General features: G+C 49.7%; 1 protein-coding gene across 4 annotated transcripts in view; it reads right to left on the bottom strand.

Annotated features, from left to right (window-relative positions):
* Window positions 1-23,190, bottom strand: part of Pli (E3 ubiquitin-protein ligase pellino) — a 123,347-nt gene that overhangs the window by 85,472 nt on the left and 14,685 nt on the right. Inside the window, exon 2 of one of the 4 annotated variants that reach the window (XM_075698781.1) lies at window positions 15,291-15,378. The exons of the other annotated variants lie outside the window; for them this stretch is intronic. Coding sequence (XP_075554896.1) covers window positions 15,291-15,343 — 53 coding nt within the window. The 5' untranslated portion in view covers window positions 15,344-15,378. The remainder of the gene's footprint in view (window positions 1-15,290; window positions 15,379-23,190) is intronic. 4 annotated transcript variants of the gene reach the window in all.

Here is a 23,190-nt window from a genome sequence, read left to right as displayed (position 1 = left end):
ATACGTGTTCGGAAAGAACTGGTCAATTACATCGGATCTGCTACTTCGCTTCAGACCGGCGAACACGCTTAAAGCCCGCTGGACCGAGATGCAATCGCAGCGGACTTTCTCCGGCAGATCATCGCCAGCCTAGACGGACAAACGGAATCGCATCCCGACGCGCGCTAATCGGCGCGTTTTATACAAGCACGCTATCGTTTACGGGTAAGGGGAAACGAAGGAGAAGGAGTCCAAAAAACACGCGGTCAGAACGTAGCGCCGAGAAAAGAAAAACAAACTTCGCCCAAACGAAAACAGCAGCGGCGACTCCAGGCTCGCCTCGGACCGTCGCCGCCGAGAGACCCCGTAACCAAAAACGAACCACGACTTCCCGCTTGCTCGGCGTTCACGCGGTACACCTTGCTCACGCTTCCAGGCGCGGATGTAAGCGATTCACGCCCGCGGCCGCTCGTCTAAGCTGCGCAACGAGCGTGCGCGTCTCTGCCCTCCATTCTCCACGCACGCAGCAGCCGAGAAATGGGCGCGGTCGGCAGGAAACGAGAAGAACGAGCGAGCGCGCGGTGGGTCTCGCCCTCGTGACCAGAAACTACGGCTCACGGCCGCGCTTACTTTACGCGAACGTCAAACGCGACCCCCCGTCACCCCGCGAGAGTTGCGCGAGCCGGCGACACAAACACCCCTCTGTTTTTCACCCGTATGTCGAAAGCGAAAGGATGACCGTATCGAAAGTGGTATAGGCCAGCACAATTTGTAGAAAGGCATAGCGCTCGGCCCTACCTAGCTTGTAGGCTCTAGACAGCTACTCAATCTGCACTGGAAAAGGAGCAAAGGGGGAACGAAAGAAGGCTGGCGGATGATGACAATAATATCGGTGCGATAATGCTACTGTCAACACAGCAGCATACTTATTGAAGTCTTGATGCTATAGTCCCCTGTGTCGTTGAAGACTGCAGTCCAAAGTGAATCATTCCAACCACACAAGCGCGCGAATGAATGACTGGCTAACCACCGTCGGCTGCCAGTAAACCACACACGAGCGAAACTAGCGCGCAAACATACTAGACGCAGACGTAATTGGGTCCGATTGATTTCTTCCTACAGGTTGAGACGTCTAGTGAAGCCACCAATACTGAATTCACGAACGTGCTGTCGATCGACTAAGCCAACCCGAACGGACGGATACATCGCCTCAAAGATTTACGGCATGGAGCAGTACGCCACGCCGAGATCTCGGACTCTCTGACTGCTTGGTCAGGGCTCACCAGGTATAGTACTACTACATATGGAATGTGCCGAGCATGAAGTCGCTGGAGCCGCGGCTCACCGTAGTCACTATCTCGCTGACAGAATTTTACGAATTCCTGGGTACAAACAAGCCAGAGCACGATGATAGAACAGCGAGAAGACAAGCTGAGCACTACAGCGGGAGAGTGAGCCAGCATTGTGAAGCGGTCAAGAGCCCCTATTCAAGCAACTCGACCTCGCTGTCCTTGGGGAACTCGTCTGCCAAAGCCTACGTGTTCGTCGAGCGGCTGTCACCTAGCGATGTTTGCGTGACACCACATGAGCTGCAAGCAGCCAAAGCTGGTCGTCACTGTAGAATTACTGTGTATATGCTACCGAGCAGTGGCGTAGCCAGAAATTTCGTTCGGCGGAGGGGCGGCTCAGGTTGCAGCTCGGCCTCCTCCTTGTATAATTTTGTCGAGGGATCAAATACATGAATAATAACTGCATTCCCACTGTCAAAGACACCGCAAACGAATTCGTGAACTTTTTTTTCGTAAGGATATATTCGTATGTCCCAAAGATTGCGCCAGAAATAAATGATATCAATGCTTCCATATTTTTCGTCTATTTCATAAGTAAAGAAAATATCCCTCGAACTTTAGAACTATGTCAGTTCGAAACCAGCAAAGCATTGCATCCCGCTGATACGAAAAACGTAAAGGCCATGAACTGAAGAACTTCAGGAAAAATAATTTTAATTAAACTTTGTAATTCAAGAATCTTGCTTACATTTCTGTACATATGCAACGGCCAGGGAAAAATCCCAATGACGCTGTCCTTCATTCCAATGTATTGCGCAGGAGCAGCTGTCACCGGTCGTATATTGTGAGTAATTGCACCGAAATTATAGTCACAAAAGAGGGCACATATAGAAAGCAGGAGTTCTGCAAAATATGCATTAGAAATGCGAAGATGCAGCTTGATAAAGGACACCATCGTGGGTGATCAGGGGCACCGTCGAATGGGTGAGCCACCATCGTGGGCTCACCAATTCGCCTCCCCCTCCCCCCTCCCATACGCTTTCACTCGCACATAGAGCACGCGGCACACGGTGACGATGTTATCGCCCTTGGACTTCATACGGAACATGACGGCGACATCAGGACTGCACCTGGAGTGTCCATATAATTGCTATCACAATAATATAATAAGAGTATCCGGCCACTGAGGTCCCGTAGCCCATTACTTTCTGCAAAAGAAGAAAGAAGTAACAAAATGGAACTTTCACCGTGCGACATTTCGCTGCTCCGCAGCAATGCCTTTTCCTTTTTTTCGTTTTCTTTTTTTGTTGTTGTTGTTGTTGAGGCGGGAACACCAAAATGAAAAAAAAAACGCAAAGGAGAGCATGTTGGCCACAACCTAATGCCTACATTGGGCACCTAATGTGACTACCGAAGGATTATTGAAGAAAACGTGAGACGGATGGTCCACAGCGAGCCATACGCATACTGCTCGGTATCCTACACCGGCGAGACAAAATACTTTCCGGAGGTGGGTGCGATAACATCGAAGTGGAGGTGATGCCCTCAAGCGAATGCGTTGCAATCCGTCGAGTCCACACAGTGGTGGCGGTCAGCGACCATTGTTTCTTTTTCTCGTCTGCTAGCCAGAAAGCGTCCAAAATAGCGCCAGAGAAAAACGAAGGTGCGCTGCGCGGTGGTTGAGGCCACTCGAGAAAAGCGCATGCGCTCTGGCTGGCTCTGGCAGCCCGCGGGTAGAGAGAACAACAAAATTGAAGAGGCTCAATGTGTATTGGCGAATAAAAGTCAAAGAAGAAAAAATAAATAAGAACGTAGTTGTCTTTGCTGGTTTTAGTGTCTTGACATGGATGCTTTGGAGCCGGTGAAAAAAAATATTAATATTCTTTCCTGTCACATGACGGCACAAACTAACCACCACAGCGCTTCGTCGCATAGAACCTCGCTGCGCGCCTTGTCAACTTGCCTGATAGTGTGTTGAATTAAGCTTGTCTCGTTGTATGGACCGATGTACGACTTTAGAAAAGTCAATTGTGCACCACCTTTGGCGTCAAATGTTTATAAGAACATTAAACCCGCAAAGTTCCGTAATTGAAAATCTAAAGCACGACTTAGGGAAACGTCAATGCACCTTTCGCATCGAAGGTTTATGAGAACTTTATACCGATAAAGTTCCAGAATTGAAATCCATGCGCTCCGTAGATTCCGCGAGATGCGGCGACGAGCCCGCTCGCCATCAAAACGCCCTTGAAACTTTGTGCGCGAACGGTGCTCTTTGCGTTATGTGACTCCAGGTGCGTGGGCGTTGCAACGAAATCCAGCCCGAGTTCGCAATGTTCGCACCGGAATGTCTTTTCGAGCATTAAAAAAAAACCATTCTAGACAAAACCCAGAATGATTTCGGACGCCGGGGGTTGTTTTGGTCGGCGATGCACGACAGCACGAAATCTGCCCCCCTCCCCCCCCCCCCCACCCGCCCAAATTTTTGCATGGAATGCATGCACATGCAATGGCGTTCCAGTTACTTGTGTGCTGCAGTGCATGAAACGACGTTTTGTTAAGAAATTAACTGGAACGCCAATACATTTCGCCGCAAAGTTCGGGAATTCATACCTCGGAACTGTTGTCATCTTGAAAATTCGTTCCAAGTGGATCCGCCTTGCGAACTCCACGGCTATAGTTTGTAAATTGCAATAAGGGCCATAATGGAATTAGTTAAAAAAACTTCATTCGTGCATTTTTATTAATTATTCGATTTTTCATGTCAATATTTAGTGAAAGTATTGTCCGCCGCTTCGAGTAGACCAGCTCACGAACTAGAATTGTGATATCTGCCACAGGCAACTTTTAAAGATTTTTGAAAGTGTTGACTCAAACACACTGTATACACCAAAGCTAACAACCTGCCGGTGCACTGACAACGGCTATCAAATTTTCACAGCAGTGGTGCTAATGCGCTATACGGTTCTGTTGTCTCGGCTACACAGCCACGAAAGGTTGTTGGCGGTGCTGGTGTGCGTTTTCTGTTCTCCTGGTCGTGTTTTATCTCATTTTTATCATTGATTTTTGTTTTGTTTGATTTTTCGTTTTTAATTTTTTAACATTTTGTGGATTGTTTATGTGACCAGGAGAGAGAGAGAGAGAGAGACAGAGAGAGGAGGTGGCATGCATAGCGAAAGTCGACGCGTGGCTCGCGTGTCCTTCCTCGACGGCGTGCACCGTTCAAATGGACGCGCTTCACGCCGCATAAGGTCACGCAGTGGGGAGAGAGAGAGAGAGAGAGAGAGAGAGAGAGAGAGAGAGAGAGAGAGAGAGAGAGAGAGAGAGAGGCGAGAAGCCGGCCGTGTTTACGCGCCGTGCAACGAGAAGCACAAGAGAAATAAGACAAAAAAAAAAAAAGATGGAAAACTCGCGTCGTCCCGACGATGAGGAAAGGAGACAGCCGTAGGGTCACCAAAGTATTATTTATAAAGCGAGAGTCCCGGAAATAGGTGACCCTCGGCGGTGACCCCAGGAAATGCGGCTTTCTGGGGTGCATGCGGATGGCGCGAGTTTTAGCGGTTTCCTTACTTTTTCTCTCTCTCCCCCTCGTCTCAGGCAACGAACGCTTCCACTCACACGGCGGGCGGGCGGGCGGACTTCCTTCAAATCCGTGGAAGTCGCCTCAGATTGTAGCGCACGTCATCAAGCGCGTGGCCACACAGGTACAGCGCGAGCAAGACCGGACGGAGAAGAACGCACAATGAACGCGTGCGCAGCGCCGTGTGGGTCTATCTGTACTCCCGTCCCTCTAATTATGCACGGCCTCGCGCCCGTGGAGCGACGCTGCAGGCTCGTGGCTCGACCTCCAGTTCAGCCGCAGTCGCAATCAAAGGATGTAGAACGCAAAAAAAAAAAAAAAAAATAGTTCCCGCGTGTCACTGACGCGTGCCTCCCCACCCCGACACATGAGCACACAGCTACTGTGCCGACGAAATTGACTGTAGAGCGGGACCTTCTGACCCCGTTCAGTATTCGTTCACTATTTATCTTGTTTCTCGTAGAGGTGCACGGAATATTCAAAACAGATGGAATATTATTGCCCTATACCCGCGATTCGGTACTCGAATCAAATAGCTACACACAATTCGAAAATCCGAATATTCTTTTCCGGATAACTTACGTCGTCGGCTGTGTACGAGAGATCAAACATGAAATCGAAACAAAAAAAAATAATGCGATAACTGTCATCCCATCCGCAGAGGACGTAACAATGGACAGCGACGCTGCGGCGCTCGGGCCGCAAGGCTTTTGCTGATAAACACAATCGCTCGAGATAAAAATGTTGTTCCGACACGCCACTCGGCAGCAGCTATTGAGTGACACTATTTAGAGATGGAGCGCCTGTGCCCTCTTATCGGATGAATACGCTTTGTTGCAACAGTGCTTTACACAATGAAATTATGCTGTTTTACGTGCCAAAAGCACTTTCTGTACATGAGGCACGTCGTAGTGGAGGACTCCGTAAATTCCGACCATCATGGGTTCTTTAACGCGCACCTAAATCTAAGTACACGGGTGTTTTCGCATTTCGCCCCCATCGAAATGCGGCCGCCGTGGCCGTGATTCGATCCCGCGACCTCGTGCTCAGCAGTCCAACACCATAGCCACTGAGCAACCATGGCGGGTTGCTTTGCACAATAGTGGCACCTCCTGCCGCGACTATTCAAACTAGAGAAAAAAGCGCTTTTTTTTACGGTGAACCTTTTCATGGCTACTCTCCGGAAAAATCGTGGCGGAGAACAGAAAACGCCTCGCGGCAAGGCCAACTTTCTCGCTAATACTCTGTAGCTCTCAATCTAATGTAGGTAAAAAAAAAATCGTACTGAAATTGGCCGCTAAGAGACTTTACATTTACGCCGAGTTTCAGTTACTAGTCATAATTAGTTTACAGTGAAGTTGTAAACGTTACAGAATTCCCGTATGCTGTCAATACATGGCCGTCTGCGGGAGGGAAACGGACAGCCCCTTGTAATTAACTAGGAAGTATGCTCAATCGCAAGTAACGAACAAACGTGCTTTCGTTTCGTGCACTCCTTAGGATTGCGCCCCGGTCACGTGGCCCCGGTCAACGCATATCGTCGCTCGCGGCGAGGCTCGGCTTAACGGCGACCTGCGTCTAAACGGCGCTCCGTCGAAGCTGCGTCGACGACAGCTTCGTATTTAGAGCGGCGCCGTAAAAGCCCTTCGGCGGTGGCTCTGTGTACGTATGACGTAGTGCGTGACGTAGTGCGCGCCTGATATTTCCTTGTATTTCGCATAGATGACATATGCATATATAATCATACGTATAGTTACACACCGACAAAGCTCTATAGCAACATAATTTATACCACTATAGCAGATTCAACTGGTTAACCACTTTCATAAGATGAAATGTGTCAATTTTCTTTATTTTTTTGCTATGCCATCACCGCAGACGGTAGGCATTTTTCAATTTGGTCGCAGTGGTATAAATAAACAGGTTCTAATCGGCTGCCAAGGCTGGCTTTCTAAACTATGTGAAAGTGCATGGCACTGTAAGCTCAGAATTTGCGACCTATAACTACTTAGTTAATTGTTCCTAATGTTCCCCTCGTGTTTTAATTAAGCGCGCTTTATAATGTGCAGTGTAAGGACAACCTTCCTAATGTTACGTATATCAAGACGCGACAATTGTTTGCTAATAATAGTGGCAAGGCTGTACATTATTCGCAAACTAATTGAAAAAATAATGATCGATTACATCCGGTCCTGCCACTGTTCGATCCGTATTCGATCTGGTCTCGAAAAATCACTATCCGCACGCGGCTAATTTTTCGCGCTCCGTCGCTCCCCGACACCGCGTCCTGGGAGGAGGCGAGGCCGACTTGCCGGACCCCTGGAAAGATCGGCGCTGGCTGATCACCCGGGCCTGCGCGCTGGTCATCGCTACACGGGGTCTTCGACTAAGGAGCCCACCCGGATTACCGAATCACCTACTCTTTCTCACAGTACATACAGCGATCAACGGTACGTCCGGGTAAGAAGGAAAGGTCGCTCGAACGAGCCCTTCGACAGGGGGACTCGTTCCTTGCCAGGCCTCGAGGAAGACAATTCCCCTTGTCGAAGCGTTGGCTCCAGCGACAGTCCTTGGTACGCGACCACACATGACGTCACTTCAAGCCACCACGTTCCTGGGAACTTTCGCCTTACTTGAGCTTATTTCATTAAAGTCCGTCGCCTCTGTCTACAGGAAGCGAAACGACCACACGCACACGGTAATACATACTTCCAGATTAAACCGACAGTCGTCAGTCATTTCACAGATTCTAGGAGCGACAAAGTTCGCAGGAAATCACCCCCCTGAGACAAAATGCGCGAGCATACACACGGCACGCAGCGCGCCCAGGATGCTCGTGGCGTTATCGACCTCAGCCACGCTCGGAAGACACTCGCGACTTCCCGCCCCCTCGTAACGACGCCTCCTCACGCGCACGCCGTGAGAGCCATCGGTGCTCGCACCGCAGCCGACAGCTCATCGGACTCGCCGAACGTAGAGCAGAAAAACGTTCGAGCTCACGAGAAACGACCGCCATTTCCTACCACCTGGTGCGCTGCTCAGAAAACTCCAACGTAGAGTGCGAGCGGCGCGCTTTTATTGAGGCCTCGCGCAACGCTTAGAAAATGTTCTTCGACAGAGAGAGCGCAAGAGGGAGAACGAAAAGACGACCGCCTCTTGTCTAGAATGCGGCCGCCTTCTCCAAACTCCCACTGTGTCGAGGACGGATGCACTTTCGCGTTCTTCGTCCGCCGCGCAACCCGGACGATTTGCGGCGGGGACCCACCGACGTTTCTCCCCCCGTGCCCCGCGCCAATGACCGCCGCCGCCGCGATCTCGCGCGATCTGGCGCCGCAAGGCAGCGAGTCGTCGGAGAAAACACCTAGTCGCTGAGCTGGCTAGGCCGATCGAGAGAAGAAAAAAAAGAAGAAAGAAAACGAGCCGCCGCGCTCGCTGCGTGGAAACGTTAAAAGGACACGATGCGGGCTCAAAAGGCCGGAAGAACAAAACAGCCAGAAAGAGAAGCCAAGCGGCTCAGCAAAGCTGAGCCTAAGCGGCGCGGGTCACCCAAGTGGTCGACGGTATCTTTTTCTGCTGCTTCAGCGTAAAGGCGGACGTTCCTCGGGGAAGGACTAAACAGACGACGCGAAAGTGGGATATTAATGTTGACACTTCTGGAAGTGTAAATTGGGTCAGAGTTTCCACAGAGCCCCGGGCTTCGTGTGCCTCTCTGCAAGGTTCAAAATTAAAGGTCGCGGTGGCGAAGCCGCAGCGAAATTTCTGCACCAGCTGTCACGCAAAGTCGCCTGGCCGAAGCTGATGGTCTCTCTCTCTCTCTCTCATATATATATATATATATATATATATATATATATATATATGCACATCGCATTTGACTGGAGAGAAAAGAAGCGACTTGAGAAGGAAGAAACCCAGGAATATTATTTGTGGGCTTTCACAAGAACACCCTGAAGTATGCGACGTCACAACGGGACGCTCCCATTGATAGGGCGGTTTCCGGCGCGAAAATCCAGAAAGAAAGCTTCGGCTTCGTGGTGTCGCTCTCGCTTAGACTGCATGTTCTTTATCCCGAAGAAATGTGACGAAACTCTTTAGACTCTCTGTATAGTCAGTATTGGACGACCTAAAGGAACCCCTAATACAGTGCGGACATCTGTTAAAGGGAACACGCGACGTAAAGGGAACTGCTCCAGCAAGTGCACCGTGGTGCGGCGTTGCAGCTGATTGTGGTTCGATAACGTTGGTCTTCTATAGAGCAGTGTGGCGCACTGACCAAGGCCTCCCGCCTCGGAGGCCACCCATTGACATAGCTACAGCCGGCCGAATCACCAGTAAAGTGAGAGCTGCAAACTGAAGTGTTACCTTTAACAGTGAACGGCGCAGTAAATCCTATCGCAAAAGAAAAAAAAATGTAAAGGTTGGCTACGCGTTGCCGACAACGGCAGACCGGCTTTATCCGTTTTGCCATAGGATGAGCATTTATTAGAACCACGAACTACGCGTCCATGCGTGTGCAGTGGGGACCTGCTACGTTTGCAAATTACCGGAACCGCTCGCAATGGCGTAGCTGTACCCAGAGTAAAACCATCGGCACAGCGGTGACGCAGATAACTTATCGCCTACAAACGATCGAGTGGCGCGTAGCGAAACTGTGGTCTGTGTCCACGGTTTCATAGCATACCTGCCAACCTGGGAACATTAACAGTCGTAAAATTCTGCGGACGTGACACTGAAAAGGTAGTAGCACGCAAGCAACCTAACGCTGCTCGCGCCTGAAACAGTAAAGCGGGCACGAAAAGCGATAGTGCCGTATCTCCCGCAAACTGCGACCCACGCTCATGGACAAGTGCCCTTCAGATCCTCGAGGAGAGACGGCGCGCTCACTTACAGGGGCCTCTCCGTAGACGCGAAAGGGTAAATAAACGCGCTGGTAGAGTGCTTCCTTTCGGCGTGCGCATAATGGCGCTCACACAAAGCAGGGGCATAATGCTCACTTTTACATGGAAGGACAGGAAGAACGAGGTGTCTGCTTATTAACGCGATAGCGTTAAGGAGCTCGTGTCGCAGAAAAGCCGGTGTCGTCGGCGTCGGTGTCGGTGTCGGCGTCCGCGGCGTTGGCCGTGAGCGATAAATCACGGCAGGCACTTCATAAATAAAAAGCAACTTCCAAGATGGGCTGGGTGGGAATCGAACCAGGGTCTCCGGAGTGTGAGACGGAGACGCTACCACTCAGCCACGAGTTCGATGCTTCCAAGCGGTACAAACGCGCCTCTAGTGAATGCGGTGTTGCCTTCGAAACGAGCCGTGGAAAGTTATACTGCGGTGTATATCGGTAATTATGAACATGTAACTTACAGAAGTCGCAATTACACGAGTAGCGAAGTGCGTTTCCGCTGCATTTCTTCTGGGCTTTCCGCACACGCAGAGCCATCTTGCGGCAAACATAGAAGACCCCCTCCTCTCCATGTACAGCGCTGCCCGACAGATGGCGCGCCACGCGCGCATTGGAGCTGTACGAGGACCGGTGCGAGGCGGGTCGCGGCATGGACTCTCTCTCCCCTGACAACGCTTCGCCTTGCTCCCTCTGCAGAATCATGCGGCCTTCCTTTCTTTAGATCACTATCTGTCTATCTTTCGGCCCGTGCCGATCACGACGTTTGGCTGGCGTGCATCATTTCCCCCTCCGAGATACCGAGTTCTCTGGTTCGTTCCGCTTGCTCAGGCGCACGTTTCGTTGCTGCGCCGAACGCTGCGTTGCTCGACCATATGGCTCGACGCTCACCGCGTCCGATGCGGGGCGCCTCGTAAGTGATGGCTGCCCTGTAGCCCATTGTCTTACACCCCTTGGCGGGTCGACAGGAACGCTGTCGCGTTCCACTCTTGAAGGCGAAGCTTAAGCGTCCTCCAATTTTTTTATTTATTATTTGCAATTGTGGTGCTTTCCAGAGCGATATCGTGGTCACGGCAGGCCCTATACTTCCGGATTGATAAAGAGTTACTGAATGATTAAATTGCGTGGTTTAAAGGGACACTAAAGTGAAGAATGATTTATTGCGCATCAGTAAATTACAGTTCTACAACACCAAAAACCCCACACTTACAACGATAAGACGTTTGGTAAGCCAGAAAAAGCGCAAGAACGAAATACGGGTGGCGACGCCTACTTAGGCTCCCCCACTTGGGGGCTGTGACGTCTTGGATTTTGATGGCATCTTCTAGGGCCTACTAATTATATATAGCGGTACAGATTGACTACATTGTGTTCTAAAGGAACCAAATATTAAGCATGGCAAGTTTCGGGAACCTTTATTCAGCCAACGCGGCCCAAATGTTAAATTGGAGGACGCTTAAGCTTCGCCTTCAAGAGTGGAACGCGGCAGCGTTCCCGTCGACCCGCCAAGGGGTATTGGGCTACGGCGCAGCGACTACGCGCCCCGCATCGGACGCGGTGAGCGTCGAGCAACGCAGCGTTCGGCGCGACAACGAAATGAGCGCCTGAGCAAGCGACGCACGCCTGAGCCTTAGAAACAGCTCGTTTCTAAGGCAACACCGCGTTCACTAGAGGCGCTTTTGTACCGTTTTGAAGCATCGAACTCGTGGCTCAGTGGTAACGTCTCCGTCTCACACTCCGGAGACCCTGGTTCGATTCCCACCCAGCCCATCTTGGAAGTTGCTTTTTATTTATGAAGTGCCTGCCGTAATTTATCGCTCACGGCCAACGCCGCGGACGCCGACGACACCGGCTTTTCTGCGACACGAGCTCCTTAACACTATCGCGTTAAAACATGCTTTGGTATACCTGACATCACGCTGACGTACCAGCGCTGGGGCTTCGGCGCGAAAATACTGATACTTAGACCTTCATTTACTCATCTAATAATCAAACTATATTTTTTATATGACTGCCTGCAGGGTTCTCAAACAATGCTTCATTAGCCTAAACTGATTTATTGTTTCGCTTTAGTGTCCCTTTAAAGACGAAGAACTGCAACTATGGATTATGAGGTATGCCTAAATATGAAAGGGGGGGGTATGACTACGTGGGGTTCTTGAACGTTCACCTAAATCTAACACGAGCGTGTTTGAACTCTGGCCCTATTGGACTGCGGCCCGCCGCGCACGGAAATCAAACCCGGGACCCGTTAGTTAATATTTCAAGTGATATGCGAACAAGTATGTCGCCGGCCTCCCATAACCGTTGTTGCATGTCCCAAATGAAAACGATTAGCTGAGATGACAAGACTCGGTACGGCAATTATGCAGTCCGCCACAACATGCGGCTAGTTCTTGCTTACCCGCTATTACTTAACAGGTACCTCGGTACACCGACAGCGCGGAATGCAGCCACAGTAGCGGTCAATCGAAGCCGCCCAACTCGCGCTCTCTTGAACAAAAGCCAACTGAATGAACTGACGCGAGTTCTAACGGATATATTTGTTCAAAATAACGACCGCACAGAATGCACTTCTGACCGCGAGTTCAGTATCTACAAGTGCCGGGTAATTTGCTTAGCTGCAAAGCGACTCGCCGAAAGATCTCCCGTGGCGCAGACATCGGAACTGTGTGTCACATCAGCTGGATTACGAGAAGGGGACTTACTTGCGAAACAAATCGCAGAGTGATGTTACTAATACACCGTGTCACACGGGCAAATTTAGTGTCACTTTGAGGGAGTGCACTTTCGCCTTCAATGTCACTCGCAAGCTGTCACACAATAATATAGTTCAGTGACACCTGCCTTTGAGTGCACATGCCGGCAAGTGCGTTCGATGAACTCACTTTGCTGCGCTGAACTGTGTATATTCGATATCACTTTAAAAATAACATTACATATACTAAATGCAGAGTCGACACAAATCGTTTTTCTTTTTTCTTATATTTCAGGGGGGGGGGGGGGCTTCTAATCGGAGTCCCCGTGACATCAGCGATACAAAAACATGCTTGAAATGTTCATTTCCGGCACCCATCACGCCGTCAGATCGCCGACACGGACCCCGCCATTTTGACTCTCTGGAATTTTGATTTCTTCCTTGCTTGCACTGACTTCAAACAAAATGACAAGTTAACAAGATTGTGGTGGGAATGGCCAAATGTGTTTTGTAGCAGGGAAAATGATTCGTTGCAGCTGCCGTTAGTTTGGTAGCAGGTTGCCAAAGCAAGAAAGACAGAGGTCAAAAATTGGGCTCAATGCATTTGGTACAGGCACACCACAAATTTAAGTTATGACTAGAATGAATAAATTGCTAGCTTGGCATTAGAGCTATGCTAAAATAACAACAGGAGCGCACTACGTACGTACTTCTTCGCAAGCAGCAAATAGCCAGCCACCAAAGCAACAACACACAGAAGACACGAAATCAACCGATTCTCAAAATTCTTCCACGCTAACAGGATTTTAAAAATGTGACTTTCAGTCAACAACACAGAAAAGCTCTCACCGCACAAAAGACAATATAGGATTACAGCAAACAGCACTTTGTCGTCATAAAAAAAGAAAGATATATTTTTCCTAACTACAACCTACGTAATGCTGTATAGCACACAAGAAGTTGCCGTTTCACTTGAAAGGTGAAACGACAGCGAAGTATTTACACTATAGCATCACCTTCATTACCCCGAATCTAGCATGGCTCGAGTCGCAAGTCGCGAGCATGGAATGTACGGCACTTTCGATCTCGACCGGGACGTATTCTGCGACGATCACTTCGGCGATGCTATCGCCTACGCGTGACGCAGCTCGTCAAACTTTGCTCGACCAGCCAACCAGAGGGCGCCTGACGGCGATACTGTCGTCAAAAGTGATCGTCGCAGACTACGTACCCTCGTCGCAGCAGCCGCCGCTCTGCTTCGCCTTCCTTAATAAATGTAAGGTTGACCAACGACACGCCATGTCGGTAGCGGCATTCCTTACAACACAACTACACGAAGTGACGTTTACAGTCTTATCGGACGCATAAATTGCAGTAAACATTCACTAACTCATTAAAATAACAATCACGGTGCCACGCACGCACAGGCAAATAGGAACAGATATCACTGAATGAGCGCGTACACTCGCTGTCACAACGCTGGCGTGATGAACTGCAGCGCACAGAGGGGGGAGCAAACGCTCCGGCTGCCGATCCCTTCAACGCGTCTCCAAAACTCGCGATTACGCCACCTTAAGCTGTAGGTGCCCGGGAAGACTGCGCACGTGCAGCCATCAGCCATCTCGATTTGCCCAAGCTTTGCACTCGCCGGAGATTGCCTCCAAGCGGACGGTGTACACACCCTCAGACATGCGGACAGCCACGCGCAGGCCATGGCCGAGCTAGCTAAGGAGACGCGCGTTCGCCCATGGTAACGTGCGCTCACCGCCCACTGACTCCCCCCCCCCCCCCTTCCGTGTAATTCTGTTTCCAGGGCGGCAGGGCCCGCGACTGTAGCGCCATCACACAGCACAACGTGAAAGACGGCAGCGTCTCGAGTATGGGCAATTTTAGCTCCCTAAAGAACTGCAGCTGCCTTGGTACTAAACAGGAAACGCCCCTACCTCGATTCGCCCTTAGCTACGCTCAACGTGAAAGACGGCAGCGTCTCGACTATCGGCAATTTTAGCTCCCTAAAGAACTGTAGCTGCCTTGGTAATAAACAGGAAACGCCCCTACCTCGATTCGCCCTTAGCTACGCTCAACGTGAAAGACGGCAGCGTCTCGACTATGGGCAATTTTAGCTCCCTAAAGAACTGCAGCTGCCTTGGTACTAAACAGGAAACGCCCCTACCTCGATTCGCCCTTAGCTACGCTCAACGTGAAAGACGGCTGCGTCTCGACTATGGGCAATTTTAGCTCCCTAAAGAACTGTAGCTGCCTTGGTAATAAACAGGAAACGCCCCTACCTCGATTCGCCCTTAGCTACGCTCGTTGCAAAAGTTTCATAGGGTGACGGCATCCTTTGAATAAGGTGGAGGATAGCGCCAGCTGGCGTTGACCTCAACTCCTCTTTCTAGTGGCCTCCCAAATAGCGCAATGCGGCTCGTCTTGGAGCAGGGTTGGAACATTCAGTCATTTGTAGCATGGATGTAGCAGCTGTAACGGAATGTAGCAGATTGGAACAAACAGTAGCAACATTCCCACCACCGAAGGTTACAGTATTTCTATATATTTTTATGTCGAAGGTTCTCCTAAATAGGACGCGTTCTTTTTCTTTTCTTAATAGAGTAAATTTTTCTAAAACGAAATGTTGAGAATCAGTTCGAGCCTATGTCCGAGAAGTAAAGGTGGCTATAGCCCACTGAGCGCGCCCCTGATCGTAGTATGAAGCATTCAGTCGGTGTCACATGGAGAGGCGGACTGAACTCGGGTCGGCTCAAGCGACTAGTTCGAAATACCGAGAAGAGTTAATCAGTTTATAACGAATGTCCCAACTGCAGAATTGAAGCCCCGCGGCAATAAAACAGTACTCACTCAGCAGAAATCCTACAGCTTAGCGCCAGTTTCGAGACATTCATCATCAACATCTGTAGCAAAAAATGCACTGATGTTCCAATCAGGACTGCAAAAAAAAAAAAATGGAGTGCTCATGCCCGAGACCACGGTTGCCGCATCTCTATACCACAGGAGCTTTTCAGCGTGTTCCCATCCCGCACTCCCCCGTCGAGTCATAGCGTGCGCGCGGAGATCCCGAGGCACACGGCCGAAACACGTTCCACGCGACTGCAGCTCTTTTGTGCCCGCTCGCAGCTGCGTCGGAAACCACGCCCGTAACGGGACTCGGACAACGATGACCGACTGCAGAGCAAGCTGGGCGACAATGCAGATGGCGTCACGCTGTCCGCGCACTCACTATACCACAGAGCCCGCTAAGCACCCAAGCCGGCTTTGCGAACTGCCCGCGGGTGGCACGTGCAACGACGAGCACGAGTCCAATGGCCGCCACAGGGGGCCTTGGCTTGTGCGGAAACATATCACTGTCTGTTTGTGGAATACCGAGACTTATGGCAGCGACATCCTAAGACGCGGAGTTTAACCAGAACACACCACACACACACACACACACACACACACACACACACACACACACACACACACACACACACACACACACACACACACACACACACACACACACGGCGAATACCGCAGTAACCTACCACGCGTTACTTAACTGCTGGTATAAACCATTGGTAGTTGGCATGGTTTCTTCTTCGGCGAAAACACTGACGCGACACAATTATTTCTTTTTCAAACGCGTTGTATGTTGAGAAATCGTCGCGAGATGTCAGTACCAGTCCTGTTACCTATTCTGTAACTCGGCTACAGACTTTGCAACCGCCCGATTCAAAGGGCGGTTGCCACATGAGGATCAGCAGCATCTAATGTTACTGTATGTGGCTCTCTAAACGAAGTCATATGCAGTAATGCTACGCTCTCGCACACGGCTCCGGTAACCCGGTAATATATAATCGGTAAGTAGTTTGCAGACAAACCAGAACTCTTAATATCGCTCGAAGACATCCGTTAGCGCCAACAATCTACCATCAGCGCGGAACTGATCAGAATAACTGTTCAGAATGCCTGTGACGCGTAGTTATGCGTAAGCGTGACGTGTAATCGCTAAAAGCTGAGCCATAGGCACGTTGCCATGTTAAAAAACGGCGGAAGAAGCAGTCGCCTGCCGACTGCACGTGGTGGTGTAAGTAAGCCACGAGCCCTTTCGAGTGGATGGAAACGACCCACCGCGATGGCCAAGTATGCCGTTCGCGTCGTAGGACGGTTTTGGCATGGCCTCCGAGATCGACGATCTCGGAGGAAATCGCTCTGGGTTAGGCTCCCACTAGCATCTATGCAGTTCTATACTTTCACCTGCCCTTTATTAAAAAGAAATAAACTTGACACGAATTATCCCATAATGGCGATTATTCAATGGAAAACGGTAAATATTTCCCTTATGGGGCTCCCGATTGGCTTCGTACGCTCGTTGAACGACAGCGTCACACGATCGCGCCACCAGATATCCCGCTTCTGATGTAACTTCATGATGCTCGCATCTACGTCCGCGGTATCCCGTAAAGGGTACAACGTACACCTCCTTCAGGCGCCAATTGATTCTGTTGATTGAAAATTTAGCTTCAACGCAATTCTCGCATCTTTCCGAAACCAGAAAATGAACGAAGTGCAGAGTTGCAGAACGGATCAAGAATTTTATGTTCTTCGGCGAGTTTTGTAAAGTTTACAGAATGCGTACTCCATGCAAGAGCTCTATACAGGAACGGCAGCTACGACATCATCTACTATTCCACGTCCTAGCATAAGCTGAAAACATCTATTCAGCTACCCGAGAAAAAAAAAAAACGGAAGAAATCAACCCTTTGCAAGATGGCCTACTGAACACACAGGGCAAGTTCCCAGCCGAACTTACAACTGGCTTCACTAGAGCACCTTGCACATTTCACTCCAAAGCGATCGGCACAGATTTAATCGGAAGTGTTTCCCGATGTACGCCACGTTTAAAACAACTTTTCCGTCAGTGCCTTCGCCATTGCTACACCATCCGGCGTGCAACAACTGCGCACACAGCACCTGTAGGGAATAACACGTACCGATGTCCACTCAAGCACCGCGCTCGCACTAGGGTCCCGCGTTTGACTCCCACGCCGGATGCACGGCGCGTGACGTCAAACAAAAGGCTCGGTCCGCCACGACTCCCTCCCACGCACCAGTCTAGCGTTTATTTCTTTTTTTCGGGTCTCCTTGGCCCCGATTCGCTGACCCAGCGCTCCACACTCGACGCCTCTACGGAGCGTACGACTCGACGCCGTGGTGAATTAATTCCGTCACGTAAACCCAATGAGCCACACGCCGACGTGCGTAATATACCAAAGCAAAAAAAAAAAAAAAAATGCTCACGAATTTTTTTTTAAGCAACAACAAAAATTCGTCGTACCGATGTCCTTTACAATCGAGATATGGGAACGCCCTCTACCGAGGCTTACTTGCTCCGAGACGCATATCGGGTTCCGTGGGGCGGTGTCTATGAAAGCAGCGTTACTACCTCGCCGCTGATTTGCTCGCCTTGGCTGCTGTATATAACGCAAGGATTCATTTAGCCCGGTTCTACTGCTTCCTTATCATCCACCGTTCACGATAGGCCGGTCCCGGCGATAACGTAGACTAAGCGCCCTGTTGTAATTGAAGGCGCTCGCAGAGGAATACAATTGCGATGAAATCGTAACATTACCTTGTTCAACAGGCTGTCGTATAACTCTGGCTGGCTGATTCGAAATGAACACTATTAGTTGTCCACAGGGAAATCATTACAAAAAGTCGTTCCTTTTTTGTTTTGTTTTTTTATACATAAAGGAGAAAGCCTTATATTCTCCATGAAGCGGAAAATCCGGCGAGCGTCCGGCGTTAACACCGGATGCCAAGGAAACTCACGTCACCAAGTGATGACGTCACGTTCCCGGCGCTGGACCTGCTAAGGCTCGCATGGCGCAAATCTTACGGTGAACTACCACGGCGTCGGGCAGACGCAGTGGCCCACTCAAAATCTGAGGTGAATTAAAGTGGATTAACCTGCATTAAGGTAGGGTTAAGGTGGACTAAAGTGGATTAAGGCGGAGTTTTAATTTAATGTGATAACTTAGACAAGTCCTAATGCTTTCGCATTAAAATTACGTAAAGATACTTAAGCGGCTCAATTTTTTTTCATGTTTTGTTTTTGGTACTTCTGTGACTACGTCATTCCATAATGTTCCTTGTGCCACCCTCATCTAATACCCCTCCGGGGCCCTTGAAAGGCTCAATAAATAAATAAATAAATAAATAAATAAATAAATAATCCTTTTTACATTCCTGCAGCCTTCTCCACCTAGCCAAGTAGCACGCACGTAAATGCTTCTACGCAGGCAAACTATATGCACTACCTCGTTTCAAAGTAGCGTGCATCAGTTCTTTATATTCAGGCCCGCGTGAAGTTCCAGTTGCGATTAAGTAGACTTCAATATAGTTAAAAGTAATACGCGGGAGCTCCAGATGAACGGTGGTCAGAAACGACGGCGACAGACCAGAAACGCAGTCGAGGACGGCAGAATTAAGTTTTGCGACGAGATTAGGAAATTTGCAAGCATAGGCCTGCCGACACAAAACACCGGTGACGACTCCCTCGTCCTGCCGTGAACTTCAAATCGCGGGCGATGAAGAGAGTAGTACGTCGACATAGTTGTCCACTACATCTGTCTCTCCCATCGGTATCGCGCTCCCAAGCTCGAGGTCGTAGTTTCGATTCCCGCCGCGGTGGCCGCATTTCTATGGCAGCGAAATGGCAAAAGGAATAAGAAAAAGAAAAAAACGTTCGTGTGCCGCGCACTGGATTTCCGTTAAGGAACACTAGGTGGTAAAAATTAATCCGGAGTTCCATGCTTCACTCGGACAGTTTGGCACGGAAAACCGCAGAATAATTTGTATTCTTATTTGTCTCTCTCAGGGAGGTCAGACCTGATAGCCCGTGTAGCCCTTTCTCGATCTTTGCACCGGTGCCCAGTGGAAGACCTGCACGGGCCGTAGGGAACTAAATTCAACCTAGTTTGGCAGAATATGAAACGGCAAATATAAGGCTGGATTTGCCGAAAGAATGAGTTTTCGTAAACGTAGATGAAACGGCGTCTAAGTTAGACTCGTCGACCACCCCGGAGAGGGTATTCTGTAAACGCCCACCTAGTGGACACGTACATTTCGGCTGCCGCTCAAGTGCCGATAGGCTGGGCTGGTAAAGCCAGTTTCCTTTTCGCATGGTTAGCCAATCGGCGGCGGCAGTAATGGGCAATCCACTGCATGGACACTTATTAACCCGCCAGGCTCTGCATTCGAGATCAAAAGTGGAGATGTAGGGCTTTCTTTTTTTTTTTTTTGCGTTAGCTACATTACGTCAGGTTCCCGCCTCTTCGCCGTCGCGGCACTTTGAGCCGCGACCGCACTGTGACGTCACGACACGGCCCTCGATCCTCCAGCAACTCGGTTCCTCGATAACAGCACGTCTAACTACAAGCGAAGCCTAAGCGCATCCGGGGTAGCTATCGCTACTCGACTACGTTCAACCAGGGCTAAACGAAAGCCTTTTTTTTTTGTTGTTGTTGACTGCAAGTGTACAAAACAAGCGCACGGAGGCCGCGAGACCTCCAACCTCACGTAACGACGCCGCCGCCGTCGCTCACTGCCGCACAAGGCACTCGCGGAGGGAAAGCTCGACCTTAATGAAACTGCAGCTGTTCCCCGCGTTCAACTGAAAGGTTAGCCTAGCCATACTTAAACGGCATTTGCTCGACCGCCACGTTTCCGGTGCTAGCGCGAACAATAACGCCGCCGATCGAAACCAAGCAACGCTGCGTTCAAACAAAGCGCGCAGAACGCTTACACAGAGCGACCTACTGCTCCGTGTTTGTCGAGCAGCGTAAACACTAGAGTCCTTTAGCGGTGCTACGGAAAGTACGCTATACGGTACGGCAAGTGCGTAATACCGTACCGGTCGAGGACTGCGCATGCGCGAACTTTACCGTACGGAATGACTTTCCGTACGTCATACTAGACGGTAAGCAGTCGGTAAGGCTCGGCTGGCACCGTGTGTCGCGAGCCGAGCTGCACGAAGCCAAAACAGTGAGAAGCTGATGTCGGCCACTGAGTCCACGCCGCGCATGTTCAAGTCTCGTGTGCGTTTTTCACGATATGACCAAGGCTTAACACTAATTTACCTGCTGCGACACGACGAAGTAGCAGCAAGACAGCCCTTCTAACCGGGAGGAAACTTCGGCCTACTCTGGCCGAATGAGAAGAAACAGAATATTAAGAAAACCGAAAATCATGTAAAAGAAAAACTGAAAATAAAAAGTGGCATAAAAAAAACTCTTCCGGTTGGTGGCGCCATCTAGTGACCCAGAGTTTACTTAGAGGGGACGCCTAGTTCTTACAGCAGTAACTAAGTGTATTTTACTTGTCTACTGGTGTAAACTGCCGGCAGCGGTGCAGCTGACAACACCCCTATTTTTATATGTTGCTTAGGCAAAAACACCTATGTTACAAAAATATGTTTCTCGTGTTGCAGGTCAAAGTGTCACAAGAGGTCGCTACCGGCCTTCTGACTGGCGACTACGTTTGCCATAACCCGGCACTTCCGCAATGAATAATGTGTGTGTAAACAAGCTAAACCTTTCTAGTATTTGCCAAAATGAATATTTCGCGCTCAGCACATAGTTATTGTATTCTGCAAGGCTCCAATGTTAGCCACTATCATCATTATCACATTACCATGCGCATCGAGCGGCACACGCAGCTAAAACGTTTTCGGTCATCGCGGTAGGTTGGTACGGAACGGTAATACCGTACCGTATATCGCACTTACCGTAATACGGCACTGCTAAAACTCTCTACTATATATATATACGGCGGGTGGCGCCGCGTGCAAAAATACCCCTCGACGGACGGCACGTAATCACAGTTTTACGAACTGCATGGCCGGTGATTTTAGGGGGGGCACGTTCATTTGGAAACGAAATTACGAAGACGACACAAGTTTCGAGATATGCGTTCCCGAAGTTTGCATCGAAAGGCAATATTGGTTCCCCTGTTATTTTGCTCCTGAAGTGTATAAAATCTCATTTTGTTAACTTCAAGATTTATCCCAAGCCGACGTGCCTCGATAACACTCTGGCTTCAACTTTTAAATAACAAGCTCTGTCGCGAACTAGTTTAAAAGGTAATTGGCGAAATTTTGTTAACCAATTCTGCACTTACATTTCTCGTCCGTCCGTTCCAGCTATCAGATTCGAGGATTTCATTTGTGTTATCTGCCACAAGAAGATCGTCCTTTAATTCTGTTAAGTCGAAAAAGAACAAGAAAAACGTACACGCAAGGCGGAAGTGCTACCTAGCCACGGTCAAAAGCTCGACGAAAATTCTTGCAGTCAGGTTTAATTCCCAATCTTTACATCCCGTGCTGCTCACTCAAACTGGCGACGACGTTGTGTCTAACAGCACCGTGAACAAAAAGCCGGTACATGGCTTCAGAAACGTCGAAATAAGTTTCGACCTGCACTATTGCATCTGGTCATAAATCTTCTACTTGGTCAGAACCTTCCCGTATTTATGTATTTACTTTCCTGCGACCCAGCCACTGTGTCGAGGGTCCCCTCCTCGGTTCAACTTCAGGGCATCACCAAGTAACGGAAGTTCAACGCCACGCGGTGACGCGAGCTAAAAAAAAAATGTAACCGGAGCCGCATTGTCAGTCCGCAGATTATCAACGCTTGCGCCCCGCGGGCCCTGGCCATACTCTGCTGCCTACGTCGCAAACGACGCGAGACGCGCTGCCGTCCTAGGCGCGGCAGCTGTGAAAGTTGCAGGCTGCCGGCGAGGCAGAAGAAGAACGCCGAAATAAGGTCGTTGTGCGTTTCGTACCAGACGACGACGAACGCCAGCCACTCTATTATGACGCGTTCGCCTAGCCGCTAGGTTGCAGGGGCACCAAGGGGTACACTGCTGTATTCCACTTCACTCACGCATGGGAGACAACGTTGCGGAAGCAAGGGCTATCGTATAAGTCATCAACTCCGCGCGCTTCCCGGTGCAGTCTTTTTCTTTTGATCTGCGGCGCTTTCTACGGCATAACTATTTCACACGTACTAAGATTGCTTCACGTAGAGCTACGTCCACTCCCGCGCACTTTGTGCACCTCCGTGCCTCCAGGGGTGGTGCACCACCGTCTGCGAGCGCAGGCGGTGCAGGCACTCTGCGGTCCCTGGTCGCAGAAACGTGTCACTCCGCTCAGTCGATGGTAATTGTGTTCACATCTGCGACGCACACATCGACGTTCACATCGCACGAATTATATGCGTCATATTTTGCGTCACGATGGACATTTATTGACAATGTTGCATCTCATTACACGAAGGTTACCTAAATATTATTGCTGCCTATGTGACGCACTAAAGATATAGATATATATATATATATATATATATATATATATATTATTGCGACCAGTGGTAGAAGTCTCCCCAGCCATTGTAGCGTTGACTGCTAGGTACGAAAGGAATTAAAGATGAAGTGTAATTATAATTGTAAGGGACCGCCCTGCCGTGCGGTGGGACTCAGTAAGTCCGAGAAAATGAAGGGGGAAAAAGGGGGGGGGGAGAAATAAAAGCGAAATCAACAAGAGTGGACACTCGGCGATAACCGGCAACAAGAAATAAGTCACGCTATCATTAATGCTATCCGTTAGCTGATGCGAGTATCGAAAAAAATAATGTTCTGTATCTAGTATATCGGTACCTAAAAAGCTCGGACACAGAACGCAGGAAGAGATTAAGAAAGC

Source organism: Dermacentor variabilis, chromosome 7 (assembly GCF_050947875.1).
Source record: "Dermacentor variabilis isolate Ectoservices chromosome 7, ASM5094787v1, whole genome shotgun sequence".
In the NCBI taxonomy this organism is placed as follows: Eukaryota; Metazoa; Arthropoda; class Arachnida; order Ixodida; family Ixodidae; genus Dermacentor; species Dermacentor variabilis.
The sequence above is the reverse complement of the archived record's forward strand: the minus strand, read 5'-3'. Positions and strand labels throughout refer to the sequence as shown.